The sequence below is a fragment of the Camelus bactrianus genome, chromosome 16 (genome assembly GCF_048773025.1).
Source record: "Camelus bactrianus isolate YW-2024 breed Bactrian camel chromosome 16, ASM4877302v1, whole genome shotgun sequence".
NCBI lineage: Eukaryota > Metazoa > Chordata > Mammalia > Artiodactyla > Camelidae > Camelus > Camelus bactrianus.
Window position 1 is genome coordinate 29,630,474 of NC_133554.1, and position 19,777 is coordinate 29,650,250.

At 39.9% G+C, this 19,777-nt stretch overlaps 2 protein-coding genes and 1 pseudogene across 2 annotated transcripts in view; 1 reads left to right on the top strand and 2 right to left on the bottom strand.

Annotated features, from left to right (window-relative positions):
* Positions 1-19,777, top strand: part of LOC141573535 (uncharacterized) — a 117,927-nt gene that overhangs the window by 20,775 nt on the left and 77,375 nt on the right. The window lies entirely within an intron of this gene.
* LOC105064634 (endoplasmic reticulum protein SC65-like) lies at positions 10,454-13,545 on the bottom strand (annotated as a pseudogene).
* Positions 14,180-15,012, bottom strand: LOC105064635 (olfactory receptor 1D2-like). The gene is given in 2 exon segments (XM_010949627.2): positions 14,180-14,654; positions 14,656-15,012. Coding segments are annotated over 2 exon segments (669 nt in total). The 5' UTR covers positions 14,850-15,012.

Here is a 19,777-nt window from a genome sequence, read left to right on the forward strand (position 1 = left end):
TGTTATTAGAAATAAAGGGATTTCAAAGCGCTTGAAATTAAGTCTGGGGTCTTACACTGAGGCAAGTTTCCTAGCTCTTTAAGATCCCATTTCTTCATGAGAAAAATGGGTTGAGATGAAAGTAAAATTAACTACTAAAGCGCTTAACACAAATAGCTGGCCTGCAGTGAGTACTCAAGAAAGATTCTTTATTATTATTCTATGTAAATAGTAATCAAGAATAATAAAATTAAAATATAATGTGAAATGATCCCATACACAGCGACAACTAAAAAAATCTGTGCATTAAAAAATGTTAACAAGAATTAGTCAGGGCCTTTAAATTCTCCAGAGAAGCATATAGTAAAAACTTGATAAATGGATAGGCATATTAAGATTCCAAAGATGCATATTCTACTGAACGAATCTAAACCTGAGCTTGTTTGAAGTCAAAATTCTAACAGGATTTTTAAGAAAGAAAATCTCATCTAAGTTTAATCTAAAAATAAATGTGAAACTAAGGAAATGTTGAAAGAGAGCAAGGGGAGACCTCCTGTGCCAAATATAAAGGACTCTGAAACAGTGTGGTACCTGTGCTGGAATAAACAGATCAATAGAACTGGAGAGAAACGTCAGATGCAGACCAAATAGCCTGTAGGAAGGATATAGTCGATTGTTATGGGACCATGTTTATCAAGAGACAGATTTTTGTATTGGTCAATAAATGGCATTGAGGCAACTGTCTGTTTTGGGAGAAATACAAGATCAATGTTTTGCTTCTTATCAAGCACATTTTAGGCATAACAACAATGAAAGTAACTTAATGTGTCTTTTTTCCTTTTGAAAACCTAATATATAGAAATTAAATTTTAAAAATTCAAAAAAAATAAAAGGGGAGAACATGTAAATAAGATACATTGAATTCCACTATATGGAGATAGATAACAACTCTTTACATTTTCATGTTTTTATTATTTGAGATGTGAAGGATGAAAAAAGCCAGTCTATGAAGTCTTGATCAGAGAGCACTGCAGGAAGAGAGTTGCATTTACAAAAGACTTGAGCTGTGCCTTTGTTGTGTTTAAGGAATTAAATATGGGTCAGTATGGCTGGAGTGAACAGGAGAGTAGTGAGATGTAGGATTGTACAGGTAAGCAGGGGTCAGGTCATTCAGTTAATTGTTAAGATTTTAAATTTTCTTCTAAGTGTAGTAAAGAGCCTTAAAATGCTTCAGCAGAAGATGGTGTATATATTTAGCAACTATCCTTCTGCTTGTGTTTTGCTAATAATATTTTAATAATTAGCTATGTCTTTTCACTTTTAATCAATGATTTTTCAGTACCTATTACATTAATAGTTCTGGTAATACTGAAATACACTTCCATCCCAGTATAAAACACTAAAATTGATTTCCAATTGTTTTATTTAGACTTTTGTAGTCATATTTATAAATGAGGTTTATCTATGGTTTCTTTTTTTATGTGCCATCCTTATCACCTTTTTGATATGCTTTGTTTGCATTATCTTCCATCTTAAGCTTATGTTCACTTATTGTCGGTTTCTACTATTAGAAATTTGTTGAAATTTCTTCAGTAACTTAAGATGTAAATTTTAAAAGAAGCCTCAGGAAATTCATTTCCCCAAAATAGCTTATAATACATTGCAATCTGCTGATTATACACAAAAAAATCCAGTGTGAATAATTCAAGCTATACAGAAAAATTTAAATTGAAAGAAAGTTAAACATCACCCCAAATTCTGCCATGCAGCAGTGTTAACATTTTGGTGAGCATACTTCCGTTTGTTTTTTCTTTCAATCATCTTTATTAACCCAACAATGTGATGGAGAACTTTCTCCAAGTCACTGTTGTAACTTTATTACTGATTTTTCCCTCTTTGAATAACCTTATATTTCTGCCTGCATAATGTTTTCTTTAATGTTAATTAAAATTTACCAAGTTCTGTTTAGGAATTACATTGAATTTCACTATGTGAAGATAGATAAGAACTTTTCCCATTTTGATGTTTTTATTATTTGAGATGTGAAGAATGTTTCTCCTTTCATTGATTTATCTGACTTAGAATGTCTTTTCCAATCTAAAAATTATCTTTCATTTAATGAGAATCTTTTCTTTTTTTCCTTTATTTTTTTTCTGCTGCACTTCTTGGAATTTATATTATATATTGGATAATAATTAGCATTTCATTTTGATGACTCTCCTCCATCTCCTCCCCTAAAACCCATAGTAAGTCTTTGAAAATGAATAGTTTTAAACAGTATTTTAGGCAGGCTTAATAGTCTAAAAGGGGTATCATTCCATGTATTCAAGTGAATAGTCCTTTTATGTAAAAGACTTTCTTTATGAAAGAAGAGAAAACTTAAATTTATTCATGACATCAATGGCAGGAGGATACTACATTTTTCAAAAGAGTGCTCCTCTATCAAGAAATTTTGCTTTTCAGTGAAAAATAAGATTATGAAATTTAAAAATATAATGGATTAGGTGTCTTGACTTTTATCATGACAGTGTGAGGAGCTCCATTGTCCCACTCCCCAGTAACACTGGTGAAAATATAAAAATACAAGGATTTGAAACCTGTGGAAATGGTCCTAAGGGCAAACAGCAAATGAAAAACATCTATTCATGAACATCTTTGAAAATTTAGTAGGAAATGTTGCAAGTAAAAGGATGGGAAAACATAGCGTGCAAAAAGAAACCACTGAAAAACTAAGGTGGGTATACATTAGTCTTTAAATATGAGAGTAGGCTTTAGAGATTAAAAATAGGTTTTAATTTTAAAATGTTACTAGAGATGGGGGGCATTTTATAATGATAGATTGTGTTCATAATTGTTATATCTTACTGATCATATATAGCAAAATATATAATGAAAAAAAAAGAAAGGAGAAATATATAATTTAAGAAGAATATGTAGAGAATAGAGTATCATACTTTCCATAGGGGGTAGAACAACTCAGCAGATCGGCAAGGAAACAGAAGACTTGAACAACACTGTACGTCGACTATGTCTAATCAGTACTCTGCCCAGCAACAACAGAACAACACTCTTTTCAAGTGCCATTGGAACATTCTCCGGGATAGATCTCCAGAATGACCAAAACAATCTCAAAAAACAAAAACGAATTCGGAGAACTCACATTTTTTCAACTTCAAAAACTTACTACAAAAAACAATAATGAAGACAGTGTGGTACTGGCACAAGGATAAACGTACAGATCAGTGGAATAGAATTGAGAGTCTAGAAATAAATGCATGTGAGTGGTCATCTGTGGTCATCTGATTTTCAACAAGAGTGCCAAGATCATTCAGTGGGGAAAAGATTCAACAAATTAGTGCTGGGACACCAGGATAGCTACATACCAAAGGTGGACCCTTATCTCACACCATATATAAAAATTAATTTGAAATGGATCAAGACTTAAATAAGAGGTAAAACTATAAAACTCTTAGAAGAAAACACAGGGAAATCTTCATGATCTTGAGTTTGATGAAGAATTTTCAGCTATAATACCAAAAGCATGAGCAACGAAATTAAAAATACACATTCACAAGAATGGCATTGATAGCAAAAAAAGTGAAAAATTATGCCATATTTTACATCATAAAAGTGAAATACTTACCACATCAAAACATTGTAATACAACAACTAACCACAGACAAACAAAAAATACCAAAAGAGAAAAAACACTTGCCATGTATGTGATAGACAGAGGTTTAATATGCTTCATATAGTAAGAATTATCGTAAACTGATGATGAAATTATCACCCCCTCCACTGGAAAACAGCAATAGACAGGAACATGCAATTCATAAAAGAAGAAATTCGAAGTCAGTAAACATACGAACAAACATGTAACTTCATTACTTATCAAAAGATGGGATGAATAGGCAGCTTTATATCCGATGAAAGGAAATAAACGGGTACAACTTTCTAGAGAGAAACTTGACATTCCATGTTGTAAGCTCTTAAAAAGGAAATCCCTTTGAGCAATCCTAGTTTTAGGGATTTTTCTTATAGTCAAAAACATAGATATGTATATAAAAGATGGTTATCAGAACCTTGTTACAAATAGTAAAAAAATAAACAGAAACAACTGATTAGAAAGTGCACAATCCATACAATGAAATGAAGCCCTTATGAATAGACATGTGTTCCATATATATGTATGCTCATGATACCTGTTAAATTAAAAAATGTAGTTTACTCTTATCTTGGGAAATAGAAAAATGACCGGTTATGCTTATGTAATACTATAGGATCTACTTTTGGGGTCACTGTGAGGAGGAAACAAATGCATGTCAGGTGCTTACACTGGCCATGCACCACCCTCCCTGCTGCACAAAGCTTGCTTTCTGCATTACAGATCTGATCACGTGTCTTCCCAGTAGTAACTGAGCTCCCCATTTCCTCCAGAAAAGCCCATGTTTGTGGCCAGGTGGTCAAACCCCAGAATGCCTCTGCCTCAGTGGATCTCAGGGTCTCTCTATTCCAGCACTCCCTTAAGCTTGTATATTTTTTTTTTTTAGCATGCACAGTGCTTTGCCTTGGTTCTTTGCACCAGCTGTTCTTTTTCTCTGAATTTTTGGTGAATGCATTATCCACTCTGCTATTCCATTGTTAGCCTGGCAAGCTCCCACTCAAGCATCTCCTGCAGCATCTCTTCCTGCCACAAAGGTGTCACTTCAAGCTCTGTATTATTTCCTGGTCTTCACATTCTTTTAAGATGTCCCATCCCACATTTTGCTTAATTGTCTGTTTTCCCGGGAGACTGTGAGACCCTCAAGAGCAGGGACAATATCCCATATTCATTCCTGTATCTGTAGGACCTCACTGAGCTAGGCACAGCATAAGGGATCAAGAAATGAGGATTGAACCAAAGACAATTAGGTTATTCCATGCATTCAAACTGAATAAATGAGGATTGAACCAAAGACAATTAGGTTATTCCATGCATTCAAACTGAATAAATAGGGAAGAGTCATAAAACCAAGAAACTAAGTGACAGAACAGATAAGAATGTTTGGGTAGTCGGCCAGCGTGCCACGGAAGTGTGCAGTGTGTTCTGCAAATTCAAGCTGAAACGATAAATTTGAATTAGCACCAGAAGAAGCAAATGTCGATGTGAGAGCGGTGAGTAGCCTAGGAGATTAAAGTAATTTGGAGCTTCAGATTGGAGGTGAGGGGGCACCGGGAAGGCCCAACATTTTGCAAATGAGTAGATTTGTTACCTCAGTGAACAGAGTTGATTTCCCAGATATTTTGTTGGAGGTATAGCGGAAGGAGATTCTGAGTCAGAAGTTTAGGTCCAAACGCCTAGTTTAAGACATACAGCTATTTTTTTAAATGAACCACTACCCTTTAATGAGTATTTGGTCAGATAATGTGTTAAGTGACTACCTACCTACCTACCTTGTCATTTATCTATCTTGTCTGTTAAGTCTGTACAATAACACGGTTTGTTTCTGTTATTGCAGTTTATAGATGAGGTAACCGAGACTTGGAAAGTTAATGAATTTCCCAAATTCCCTCAACTAGTAAATGATGGAGTTGGGATTTGACTCCCCTTTTATGTCTCCAAAGTCTGCTCCCTGGTCACTCTACCACACATTAGTGGAGGGTAAAAGATACCTATGTCACTGGGTTTAGAGAAGAGCTGAAATGCTGGATGTGGAAGCACTTTCCCAACCTTAAGGCCCTATGTAAATGGGAGGTCTTGTTATGAAGGTCTCAGAAGGAGTCCTGTTCTTTACCTGTGTGTCTGAGTATCATCTCCCATCTCTGCTCAGTAGGAAACCCTACTCTCAGAACCAAGAGGGATCTGTGGCCTTAGTCTTTACTCCTTCCTGGACACAGCTCTTCTCCCCACTCACGTAGGAGACCCACTTATGTCTGCAGGGAATGACCCAGAATGTCAAGGTGGAGACTCATTTGTGGCTATCTCCTTGGTGCTATCTACATGGGGCAGAGAAGAGTGAGAGTTTTATTATGGCTTTCACATGCAAAATGTTGTGGATTGTTCAGGTCAGGAGCTAGAAAATAAAAGAGGCAAAGATGAGTCAGGCTATCTCCCAGAAGACTTAAGTGCTGTGCCTACAAAGAGAGAAGGGATTTCCCATTACAGAAGTCTTTTGAACAGGCTGTATAGTATAGTGAGCTTAGCGATCATTTCAGAGCTGATTCAAACTCTTAATGGAGGTAGGTGATGGTTAATTTCTCTTTTAATATTAAAATTCCAGCTTATAGGAGAGGTGGGTATAGCTCAGTGGTAGAGCATGTGCTTGGCATCCACGAAGTCCTGAGTTCAATCTCCAGTACCTCTATTTTAAAAAAATAAAAATTAAATAAATAATTTTAAAAGATTCCAAATTATAGAGTTGACATGGTGGTCCTTTGGCATTTGAATTAAATGGGAGTAATCTCAGGACATGCCCTAGAGACTTGTATGGGCAGCTTCCCGCATCTACTGTTTGCTGGTCCTATAATTCACCTATGGTTCTACACCATAAATGAGCTCATTTATCTCTCACAGTACATAAGCAAGGTCTCAAGTTGAGGAGGCTGCTTTTCTATTAGAAAAGCAAAGAGTTTCCATGAGAAGGGGGAACTTACGGGTTCATCTCAAGATCCCCAAACTGACCTGAGAAAGAAAAAGTGCCCCAACCCTGAGCATACCTGGCTACCACCTGTTTTCTACCATAGAGACAAAGGTCTTCCATCTCCTTAGACCTTATCAGAAACTACTTCCTTCCACAGCCTGCTGACTGGATTCAGGACTCTCTGGGGCATCTGCCTGACAGGAGGGTGGGAAGGAGACAGGTATGAGGGCTGAGAAACATCAGAGGATACCCTAAGGCATCCATACTTCTGCTTTAGCCCTTAAGACAGGAGTCTTCCACACTTCAGTGTACATAAGAGTTGCCTGTGATGCTTTAAAAGTCTGCTTTCTGGCCTCCTTCCTTGAAATACTGGTTCTGTTCCTGAGAACAAAGTCTTTTTTGAAATCACCTGGTGGTTCTGATTGTACACTTTGGGAAACACTCTTCTTCACCTGTAAGAGTCAGTGGGTTCTGAACATGTGTGTGGTCAGCTGGCTTCTGAGGCACAAACTCCTCTGCAGCGTGTGTGGGTGGAGAGGGGAGATAGTGTGGAGGTGAGGTGGAAAAGGGCTACAAACTCATTAGAAAACTGTCCTTTGGTCATTTCTGTGCTGCCCTCTGAAGGACTCCAAGGAGGGCATGCAACCTCCTTGAGCCTCCTCATCTCACCCATAAAGCCTTTCTTATGGGTGAGAAGATCATGTGCAACAAGGCATGTGCTAGCCCTTTGAAAACTATAGAGCACTAGGAGTTAGATTCTGTGAACATTTTCCAAAGTATGTGAGTATATTTGTGAGAAAGAGTAAATGGAGAAGAGAAGAAAGGGACGAGAGAGAAAAAGGGAGAAAGTGAATATGTTTGAGATATGCAGACCTTACCCACTCTTCTGTGCTGGTCTCAGGGTTGCCTAGTTCTGCGGTTTCCACTGTCCTATGCAGGATGAAAATTCAGTCAAGACATGGAGGAACCTAAGGCATTATTTCTGAAGAGGGCTTGGTGATTCATCCCATTCGCTGAAGTTGGGAAAGAGGGAACTGGTGTCTGGCTCTTCCGTGCCTGCATAAAAGGAGAAGAATGTAAAGCTGTGGATGTTCTGATGAGCTTGGGGAATCTGAGAACTAACCCCTGGATGCTCAGTTCATGAAGAAAGGAGCTGCACTGGAGCCCCATCAGCCCTATTTATCAGTTTTGGAGAGGCAATCCCAAGACAGCTTGTTGAGGTGAACCTGGATAATTGCTTCAGAGTTAGTATCTACAAGCAAGGGTCTTGGGAAATGCATAATTATAGTTTGCTCCAGATATGTGCCCAGGAGTGGGAATGCTGGGTAATTTGGCAGCTCAACTTTTAGTTTTTAAAGGAACCTCCATATTGTTTTCCATAGTGCGTACACCAATTTACATTCCCACCAACAATGTAGGAGTGTTCCCTTTTCTGTAGGAGTTCTTTATGTACTTACGTTATGAATCCTTTGTTAGATGTATATAGTAATATCTTCTTCAATCTTACGGTTAAATGTCAATTAATAGTGGGTATTTAGAAATAGAAGATTTTAATTGTAATCCAATTTAGCAATATTTACTTAATAATTAGTGCTCTTTGTATCTTGTTTAAGAATCTTTGCTAAACCTTTGCCAATGTTCTCCTATATTTTTCTCTAAAGAATATATTGTTTTACCTTTCACATTTAGATCTGTCAATCTAGAATTGACTTTTGCATCAGGTGAGGGAGAGATCAAGATACAATCTTCTCCCTCCACAGGTATAGATATCCAACTGATCCAGTCCCATTTACTGAAAAGAACATCCTTTTCTTACTAATGCATTGCTGAATATATCTTTATCATTAGTCAGATGACTGTGTATTTGTGAATTATTTATGGGCTCTTTATTCTGTTCCATTTGTCAGTTTGTCTATGCTTGCATCTGTACTCCACTCATTAATTACTTTATCTTCTAATAGGATTAATACATGGTTTAAATTCTTTGTTCTTTTCTTTAACATTTCTTTGGCTATTCTTGGCTCTGAATTTCCATATAAATTTTAGAGTAGACTTGTCAGTTTCCTTGAAAGACCTGCTGGGATTTTAATTTGTACTGTATTAAAACTAGGTTAACTTGGGGGAGAATGGGTATCTTTGCAACACTGAGTTCTCTAAATCATGAATGTGGTGTATTTCTCCATTTTTTTATTTTTAAAAATTTATCTCAATAGCGTTGTGTAGTTTTCAGTAGAGTGCTTCCCCATCTGTTGCTAGATTTATTTATATATATTTGATGCTTTTAAAATCCTATGGTAAATCGTAAAAAAAAAAAATTAAAATTTAGTTTCTCCTTGTTTGTTGCTCATATGTAGAAATACAATTGATTTTTGCATGTTGTTCCCTCATTCTGAAGTGCTCCTCCTGTTTGGTATTTTTGTTTTTGTTTTTGTTTTTGGTCCACCCTGAATCACACTGTGGGGAAGGGTATTGGGAGGAGACCAGGGACTAGGTCCAAGAGATTGAAGATCATCCTCATTCTTTTTGCTTTTCCATGATCTCTAAACTTCCCATCAGTCTCATTTCTTCCCACGTCAGTATTGACATTGTGTGGGCTGAATTTTAAGGAAAAGAATGATAGCTTTGTTGTTTGAGTAGATTAGTATTAAGCCATGTAATAGGAAAGCTTGAGAGGGGGTAGTATTCTGACCTGGGGAGAGAAATTCTGGACAGTCTGCAGTGCACTGTCTGGAAATCAGTACAAAGGATTTAGATATGGGAGCTGTGATTTGGAAAGGCTGTGTCAGTGGATGTTATCAGCCTCCAGTATTTTGGATGTCTGTTGAAGCAATTCAGTAATCCCTCGAGTGGCCTAATTTTTTTTTCACCTCACATTGTTTTGGATGTTAAGGTTCAACAGTGAACATAGGACCTTTTCTATGCTTAATATCTAGCAAAGAGCAAATAATCCATATTTAATGATCTGGAGGATGAGTTGCTAGGGGAAGACATGGAGTGGGGTGGAGACAGCATGTTTCAGGTAATGGAAGCATGATGTGCTATGTTGGGTGAGAGCACTCTGTCTCTGAGAAGATGAGATACCTGGTATACCTGGAGTAGAAAGAGGCTTGGCCCTGAGCTACTTAATCTGATGAAGTAAGGGTATTGTGGGTCATGTTAAGCATTTTGGATGTTCTGTCAGTGCAAAGGGGAAACTCTTCAATTAGAACAGTGACAGGAGTAGGTTTGAGTTATAAAAAGAATGATGGGGTGGTGGTGGCAAGGAATAGCAACTTTATTCGCTGGCAGACCAAGAGGATGGCTGACTAATGTCCTGGAGAACCACCCTCTCCCAGTCAGAATACAGGCTCCTTTTATACAAAAAAAACCAGGGGAGGGGGTCTGGTTGGTTGTTGCAAGCTTCTTGCTGCAGGAATTCTTTGTTCTTGCAGCCATCCACGTGGGTCAGGCCATGGTGTCCCTGTAAACTTCTAACAAAACAAAGGTTATTCTCTGTTTTGCAACTTGCCATCTCTGCATAAGTGCTAACATCCTTAAAGGTCAGATCCTGAGAATAGACTTTCCTGTATATTTCAGGCTAAAGGCAACATTGTTTCACAAAAGGTGCAGAACTAGCAAGACTAAGCCTAGAAAGCAGGGCACAGTGGTTCAAACAAAAAGAACAGATTCAATTTAGAGTCAGATTTATTCTCCTCCATTACATGGGGAGCAGTGCTTCCAGGTGGGACAGGATGCGGCCTGGTCAGCTGTGTCAATTTTACATGTTTAATAGTTCTTGTTGCTGCCCAGAGGTGAAGGTGGTGCCACTGGGCCAGGCTTCCCAAGTTCTTGAGAGGTGCAGGGGGGCCCTCTTCTCATGCTAGTTCAGGCTCTGGCTCTGAAAATAAAAGGGGAGAGCACTGGGATTAGCCCCCCACCCCATTCCCATCAGGTGTCTGGGTGCTGTCCTCAGGGGAGGTGGGGTAGGGAGCAGTGAGGTTCCCCAAGAACAGGTCTCAGTTGGTCTCTGCTTCAGGAAAGTTGCCGTCGTCCTCCACCAAGGGGGAAGGGGGTTGCTAACAGGCTAGAAGTCCCCAGAGGAGATGTGCCAACACCCATTACACCTACTCCACAGAGTCTGCAGCGAGGGGCATGGATCCCGCTGTCTCCAAACTCCATCCCAGGCTGCATCCCCACCCCTCCACTAGGATGAAGTCACTGACCGGCCTCAGCCTCATCACCCTTGGCATCTGGCTCCTGCCACTAGTCAGTATAGATGCTCTCCTCGTAGTCGCCCTCCCCCCAAACTCGGCATCAGATGGAGGGTCCTCAGGCTCCACGGGCGGTTCTGTCTCCTCCAGCTCCATCTCATCATCTGCTTGCAGGTACATGTCTGCAAACCCAGCAGCCCCCGCAGCTCAGCTGTCTCATTGTGGTAGAGCATGGCCTCCTCCCGGGGCTGGAAGGCCTCCTTCTCCAGGCCCCAGCGAGCCTTGTGGAAGCAGTAATACATGAGGTTCTGCTACATGATACTATCTCCGGGGTCAAAGAGCATGTAGCTGGCAGCACTGCAGGCAGCCTGGCGCACGTCATTCAGTTTGTAGTGGGCAAACTGCCGGTAGTGATAACAAAGTGGTGGCCACAAACTTTTCCACAAAGTAGCTGCCCACGTTGGGGGTCAAGCTGGCCTCACAGTCCACCTTGCACTGCAGGGATTCTACAAAGAGATTTGCTCTGGCTGGGTAGAAGTCCTTAAAGCCCACCTGCTCGTGGGCCCCCTCGCAGCCAGCCAGACACCGGGCAAAGATGGCCAGGTACTCGGCCAGGGCCCGCTCCCTGTCCTCCGTGCTGCTCCGGAAACCCCGCTGTTGTAGAGCTTCCCAGCCCGGAGGAAGATGGCCTCGTCGGGCTGAGCTTCCAAGTCTGGGAGGGGCCCCTCGGCGGTGTCCAGCAGCCCCGAGTAGTAGTTGAGATACTTGGTGGTGAGCTCGTGCTTCGGGTTCCTCTGGAGGAAGGTGTAAGCTGTGGCCAGTTAGCCTTGAACTGTGCGTAGTGCAGGTACTGATAGGGCAGGTGGCTCTGGAAGTTGTGCAGCACCTAGTGTGGTAGGTAGGGCACCTCCCTCTACTTTGCCCAAGCCCTGGAACCTGGTCTTCCTTCCATAACAGCGGTCTTCCTGCTCACGCTCCACCCTCAGCCCTGAAGAGGTCACTCTGATGCAGGAAAAACAGTTGTGGGGCATGAGGAGGGCCATGTGCCAGGCTTTGGTTGAGCCCCTGCAACGTGCCCCACCAAGTGTGGGTCCTTGGCTTCGTGCAGGAAAGAATTCAAGAGTGAGCCACAGGTGAGTAAAGGTAGATTTATTCAGAGAGATACATTGAAAGGCAAGAGAAAGGCCACAAGGTATGGGGGTTGGGTGCTCAGATTAAAGTAGGTACACATTCCATAGACAGAGTGTGGGCTGTCTCCGAAGAGGGAGAGAGAAGGGGCAGCCAAGAATGATTTTAAGATGATGTTAATGGATTGGAGGGAGCGGAGTGAAAATGGATGTGGGGAGTCCATATGTGTTGCCATTGCTCAGGTTAGAAAAGTAAGTGAGCTGAATGAATGGTGGCTGTGAAATGTAAAAATGTGCAGAAAGTGGGGCTGGAAACATGTAGTAAATGAACGAGGGGAGTGATTGCTTATTTAAACATGTTGAAATACTGTATATTTCCAGAAAGGACCATTCTTCTTCACTTTGCCCTGAAAAACATAATTGTTTTGTTTTTTCTATTTGTGATATTAGCATGAATCTAGTAAATACTGCCTACTTCTGAGACTCAATACCAAAAGGGCACCAATAAAGGCTGGAGACTGGGGAACTGGAGAGTTTATGCCCTGTCCAGAGGGACAAGTTGCTACTCAGCCACAGAATGATGCTGGCCTTGTAAAATGAATCTGAAAGTGTTCCGTCTCACGTCTTGAGGGGGGAAGGGGGGAAGAGTTTAAAAATGATTGATATTAATTCTTTAAATATTTGGTAGAATTCACTAATGAAGCCATCTGGCCCTGGTTTTTGTTGGTGGTGACAGTGGTCGTTTTTTGATTATTGATTCAGTTTCCTTGTTTGTCATAGCTGTGTTCATACTTCCTGTTTTTTTCTGAGCTCAGTCTTGGTAAGTTGTATCTTTCAAGGAATTTGTCCATTTCTTCCAGGTGTCCAATTATGTGTAATTTTTTATAATAGTCCTTTGTGAACTTGTTTTTCTATGTCTGTGACATCGATTATGTCTCCTCTGCTGTTTCTGATTTATTTATTTACACCTTCTCTCTTTCCTTAATCTTTCCAAGTGTTGGTTAATTAATGTTTATCTTTTAAAAAAATGAATTCTGAGTTTCATCAATTTTTTCAATTTGTTTTCTATTCTCTATTTCACTTATTTCTACTATATCTTAATTATTTCCTTCCTTCTGTTCACTGTGTACTTCACTTGTTCTTTTTCTAGTTCCTTGAAGTGTATAGTAAAGTTTTTTAGGTCTTTTTTAATGTAGGTGTTTATCACTACAAACTTCTCTCTTAGAACTGCTTTTGCTGCATTTCATAAGCTTTGGTATGTTATGTTTTCGTTTTACTTGTCTTGTGATATTTTCCACTTTCCTTTTGATTTCTTTGTCCCCATGGTTATTCAAGAATGTTAATTACAGTGGGATTGTGAATAGTTTTCATTTTGTTACTGATTTCTAGTTTCCCATTTCATTGTAGTCAGAAAAGATACTTGCAATGATTTCAGTTTCTTTACATTTGTTAATACCCAGAGACCTCGTGTGTACTGTCTTGGGAGAATGCTTGCTGCGCTGCAGAGGGGGATGTGTTTGCTGCTGTTGGAGGGAACATTCTGTGTGTGTCTGTTAGGACCATCTGGTCTGTGGTGTTTTTCAAACCTGCTGTTCCCTTACTGACTTCCTGCCTGGGTGATCTATCCATTGTTGAAACTGGGGTATTGAAGTTTCCTCCTGTTATTATCTTGCTGTCTATTTTTCCCTTCAGATCTGTCCATATTATTTTATATACTTAGGTGTTCTGATCTTGGGTGTACATATATTTATATCTTCCTGTTAAATTGTCTCTTTTATTATATAATGCCTTTCCTTGTCCCTCGTGACAGTTTTTAACTTAAAATCTTCTTTGTTTGATACAAGCATTTTATATATTTATTATTATTATATATTTATTATATTTATTATATATTAAAATATATATAATATGTATATATATTCCATTCAGGCATTTTTTTATCTTTTAGTTGGTGAGTTTAATCCATTTACATGGATTTAAGAGAGCATGGTGGCATTGTGGTACTGTGGTCAGGTAAATTGAAGGATCTTATCCTACAAAATTCTGGTATTCGTGTTAACATGACTTTATTTCCAAGGCTTTTGCGTTCAGGGACTTTAGCATACACATATGTCTTTCCTTCACCACAGATATATAAACTTACTCTGAGCTACAGCTGTGTTCTAGTAATGCTGTGTATTTCACAAGATGTTTTGTACATGGAGGAGGAAATTCCCAGTGCCCACTCAGTGCCCCTTTTACAATATTGCCCTCATGTCAACTGCTAAAAGCCTTTTCCCAGAAAGAGTCTTCTCACAGCCCCATGCGTGTCCTTGTTCCTCAGGCTGTAGATGAAAGGGTTCATCATGGGGGTCACCACAGCATACACCACTGTGGCCACTGAGTCCTTCATGGGGTAGGTGTGGAGGGACTTCAGATATACCATGCAAAGTGTCCCGTAGAAGAGAGAGACCACAGCCAAATGGGAGGCACAGATGGAGAAGGCTTTATACTTGCTAGTGGCTGTGGGTATCCGGAGGATGGCTTTGACAATCTGGACATAAGACATGAGCATGAACCCAAAGAGGGTGAGGAAGATAAAGATGCCTTTGGTAATCAGCACTGTGTGAATGATCTGAGTATTGGAACATGTGAGCCTTAGCAGTACGTACATCTCACAGAAAACATAGTGGATCTTCCGGGACCCACAGAAGGTCACCCTTGTCATGAGGAGGGTGTGGACGAGGCCATAGAAGACAGAGTGTCCAACACAAAGTGAGGAGTGAAATACAGAGCCCAGGGCTTATGGCCATGGTGTAGTACAGGGGACGGCAGATGGCCACATAGCGGTTATATGCTATTGTGGCCAGGAGGAGGTTGTTCAGGGTCACCAAGGAGACCAGGAAGTAGAGCTGTGTCATACACCCTGCATAGGAGATGGTTTTGTTCTTCATATCTATAATAATAATAGCACAAAAAAGGGAGGAAAGAGAATAGGCCTACATAGGAATCATGTTATTATATATCACTGTGATTGAGTATAAATCTGAAGGTGTTTCCAATATGTTGATGTGCATGGTAGATCCTAAAGCAAACATGAGAAAAAAAAAAACCCTCAAAAATATAGTATAAAAATCATTATATTAAAAGGTTATATTAAAAACCTATTCATCTAGTGGAAAATTAATCAGTTAAAGGAGAAATAGAGAAACAAAAAGACAGGAGACTAATAAGAAACTTACTATTTCTTGGTCTATATCTTCTTTTATGATTTCCCCATCCCACATTTTGCTTCAGTGTCTCTTTTCCCATGAGCGTGAGAACCTCAAAAACAGAGACAATGTTATTTTCCTTATTATCCCAGGACCTTGCACAGCCTCAGACCCAGCATAGGCTCAAGATATGAAACTTGAACTGCGCTGTATAGAATGTTAGGCGTTCCATGCATTTGAGAGGAATAAATGGAGTAGAGTGTTTTGTCCAATGGCCTAAATGAGTAAGTGATGCTAAATGTAAATGTTTGGAAAAAAATGTAAATGTTTGGAAAACCAGTCATTGTGCCAGGGAAAGTAGGCTTGTTCTGAAAGTTCAATCTGGAACATGATGAATTTGAAGTAGCAGGATAAATAAATGCAGATGTAGGGACAGTGAATAAACTAAGAGATTAAACTAGTTTGGAATTCCAAGCTTGGGGGAAGGGAAGAAGGCCTATCATTTAGCAAATTATTGGATTTATTATCTTAACAAAGTGAAATCCCCAGCTGCCCAGTGTCCGTGCTACAGGAGAAGGACATTTTGAGTCAGAAGTTTGGTTCCCAGTCCCAGCTTAACATATACAACTATTTTTTTGAGCCAACAACTATCCCCTACTTGGTTAGAAAATGTGTTAAGTGTTTTACAAATGCTAAGATCTTGTATTTAGTCCACACAATGTCATGATTTGACACTAATATTCCAATTTCTTGATGAGGCAATGGAGACTTAAGAAAGTTAATGAGTTTTCTAAGTTGTTCGCATAGGAACTGATGAGTTGGAATGAGAGACTCCTCTTCTGCCTCTGAAGTCCACACTCTAACCCCTCTGCTACACATTAGGCAAGACTGAAAATGCCTACCCTATTGGGGGTTTGGAGAAAAGGATGAAAGTTGGTGTATAGAAGCACCAACCTAAATGGGAGGGAACATAAGGGGAGCCCAATCTTAACCATTTTCTCAAAGTTCTATCTCCTGCCTCCTTCCAGTAAGAAAAAATGTGCTCTCAAGACAAAGAGGCATCAGAGGCCCCAGTCTCTCTTCCATCCTGAGCCTGACTCTGCCCTCCACATAGACAGGAGCAGCCTTAGCCCACCTGTGTCCCCAGGGAGTGACCTGGATGATGACTCTTTTGCAGCTGGCCCCTTGGTGCTACCTGTAAGGAGAGACAAGAGTGAGGGAACGTGTTATTATGAGCTTTCCACATACACAGATATGATTTGTCCAAGTCAAGATCTAGGGAATAAAGGGGGAGAAATAGAGATGATCCAGGTTATCTTCTACAAGACGTATGTGCTCTGCCAATGAGTGGGGCTGGTGTGGGAGTGAATTCCCCATCACAGGAGGTATTTGGACATGATCCCATGGGCTGAGCGATTATTTCAGAACCAATTCAAGCTTCTACTGGAAGTGGGTGGATGGTTAAGCTCTCTTTTAATATTCAGAATCCAAATTACAGAGTAATCATATGTCCTTTGACACCAGTGAAAATGAGGGTAACCCTTAGGACAAGCTCTAGAAACCTTTTGGATGTACAGCCTCCCACATCTGTTGTTACCATTAATTCCCCCATGGTTCTACACCATAAATGAGCATTTATTTCTCCTAGAACTTATGGGAGGGTTTTAGCTAAAGAAGTCTGTCCAAGGTCACTGAATGATTTGGTGGCAGAGATGAGGCTTTGACCAAGAGTTCCAAACTAGGTGTGTACTTTATGTTAGCCTAGAACTGGGAGGACATAGAAAATGTGGAATCTTGAGGCTAGCAAAAGGAAAGCTGCTTATCTTTTAGGAAAACAGAATTGACTGATAAAGGGGAATTGATGGGCTCATGAGACCATACAAACACCCTTAAAATAGCCTAAGAATGAAAAGCATGCCATGGTTATTCGCTAAGTGACCCCAACCCTGAGCCGCCTAGTCACTACCTCTACTTCTGCCATGGAAACAAAGATCTTCCACCTCCTTAGACCTTATCAGATGCTACCTTTTTCCACAGCCTGTTGCCTGGAGGACAGGGCTCACTGGAGCATTTGCCTAACAGGAGGGAGGAAGGAGGCACAGAAAGGGGCTGGGAACAGCCAGAGGACGCTCAGGAATTGATGTCTTTGCTTTCTTGCACTCAAGGCAAGTGCCTCCCACACTTTAATGTGCATTGGAATCACTGCAGTGCTTTAAAACAGCAAGCTGGTGTTCCGAGCTCATTCCTTGAAATACTGGTAATGTTCTGAGAACTAAGTCTTTTTTTTAAGCAATAACCTAGTGATGCTGTGACTACACCTTGCAAGACACTGCTCTGAGTCTGTTGTGTAGTCAAATGGCCTTAGAGACACTCACCCCTCTGCAGTGTGGCCGGGTGGGGAGGGGAGAATGTGGGGTCATGTGGAAACGTATTCCACAACTGATGCTGGAAAACTGGTCTTTTGTACCTCTGGGCTGGCTCCCTAGCTGCCTGACCTTGAAGAGGGCACACATCCTTCCCGGGCCACCTCATCTCACCCACGAAGCCTTTCTCGCAGGTTTGAGAATCATGTGACAGCACTTTGAAACCTATAGAGCACTCAAAGGGTTGGGTGAATTTTTATATTATCTTTAAATACTAAAGAATTTGATTATACAAACGCTCTTTGAAAACTTATGGGTATGTTTCTGAGAGAGAACATGGAGAAGAGAGAAGATAAGAAAAGGAGAAAAGAGAGAGAATGTGAGCCTGTGACCTCCAGATCTTACCCTCTGTTCAGTGCTGCTCTCAAAGCAGCCTGGTTCTGCTGCCTCCAGTTCCCTCCTACATAGGATGAAAATTCGGTCAGGGAGCAGAGGACCCTAAGACACTGATTTCTAAACAGAACTCAAGTCATTTGTCCTATTGGCTAAAGTTAAGAAGGAGAATATTGGTGCCTGGATCTTCAGTCCTTGTAAATGAGGAGACAGAATGGAAGTCTGTGGGTGCCCTGATGAGGACAGGGAATCTGAGAATTGATACTTAGATTCAGGTTCATGAAGAAAAAGGATGCAGTAGGAGCACATCACGCCTACTTACCAGTTTTGACGAGGTCTTGGGGAAGAAATCCCATGACAGCTTGTGATGAACCTGGATAATTGCTTCAACATTAATATCTGTAAGAAAGGGTTTTGGGAAGTGAGTCTTAATTACAGGGGATAAGCCAACTCCATATTGGGAAGCCTTCCTAAAAAGTTTCCTACTCCTGTATACAAACCATAATTTTAAAAGACTAATACTTGAATAAAAAAACATAAACAAATAAAATTATAAATTTTTAAAGTTAAAAAAATAAAGGAGACGTTATACATGTGCTCCTGCCTATCTCTGAGTCATCAGGGGAGTGGAAAATCTCAAGCACTAAATTTGAACTAGAATGAGCCCAGATTGCTAATGACCCCAAATACCAAGTGAAAACAATTGAAAAAATACTGTGTTTAGAGGAAAATAATGTCACCCTAGTCTTCAAATTTTTTATATTAATTTTTTTCAAATAACATAAAGCACAAGACCAAAGAGAAGTAGACACAAGGAAGTAAGATACCAAGAGCAAGAACCAGAAGGTGAAAGGCATCTAGGGACTCCAGGTAATATAATAATCAGACAGAATGAAAAACAATGATATTTACAATGTTTATGAAATAAAACCAAGCCTGAAAATTTAGGTAGGAGTTTTTACAAACTGAAAAAAGATGAGTAACTAGTCCTCACGTTAAAAAAAAAAAAACAAAAAAACACATTTTCAGCACTCCACAAGTCCCCTCATGTTCTTCTGTAGTCGTTGTTCCTGCAAGTCATTGTTCCTAATGGCATGATTTAGTTTCACCATTTTTGTACTTTACATAATTGAATGCATGTAGTTGGTACTTTTTTGTGTCTGCTTCTTTCACTCAGCATTATATATATGAGGTTCATCTATATTGTACATGGTTGTAGATTGGTTATTGCTGTATAGCATTCTCTTGTGTGGATATCACATTAAAAAATCAATTCTTCATTGGTGAGTGCTAGCAGTTGCTTTTTTTTTTTTTTTTTTGCCTTTTATTAGTAGTGCAGTACACATATCTCTTGGGCATGTATACCTAGAAGGTGAATTTCTGGATCATTGGTCTGTCCAATGTCTAGTTTTAGAGCTAAGCGTTTTCCCCCATTACTTGCCCCAGTTTTCCTTCCCTTTAGCAGTGTATGAGAGGTCCAGTTATTCCACATTCTTAAAAACATGATTTAGTATTTTCCCATCCTTTTCATTTAAGCTATTTTGATGTGTGTGTTGCCATCTCATGATGTTTTAAATTTGCATTCCCTTGATGACTACTGAAGTCAAGTATCTGTTCATATGATTATTATCAATGCGTATATCTTGTGTAAATTGTCTATTCAAGTCTTTAGCGCATTTTTCTATTAGGTTATCTGTCTTTTCACATTGACTTGTAATTACTTAATTTTTCCCTTTTTGGGGGTGTTATGTTATTTATTTATTTACAGGAGGTACTGGGGATTGAACCCAGGGCTTCATGCATGTTGAGCACGTGCTCTACCACTTGAGCTATACCTCTGTGTAATTATTTATATACTGCTGCTCTAAGTCCTTTGTCAGATGTTGCAGTAAAGAATATCTTCTCCAAGTTTGT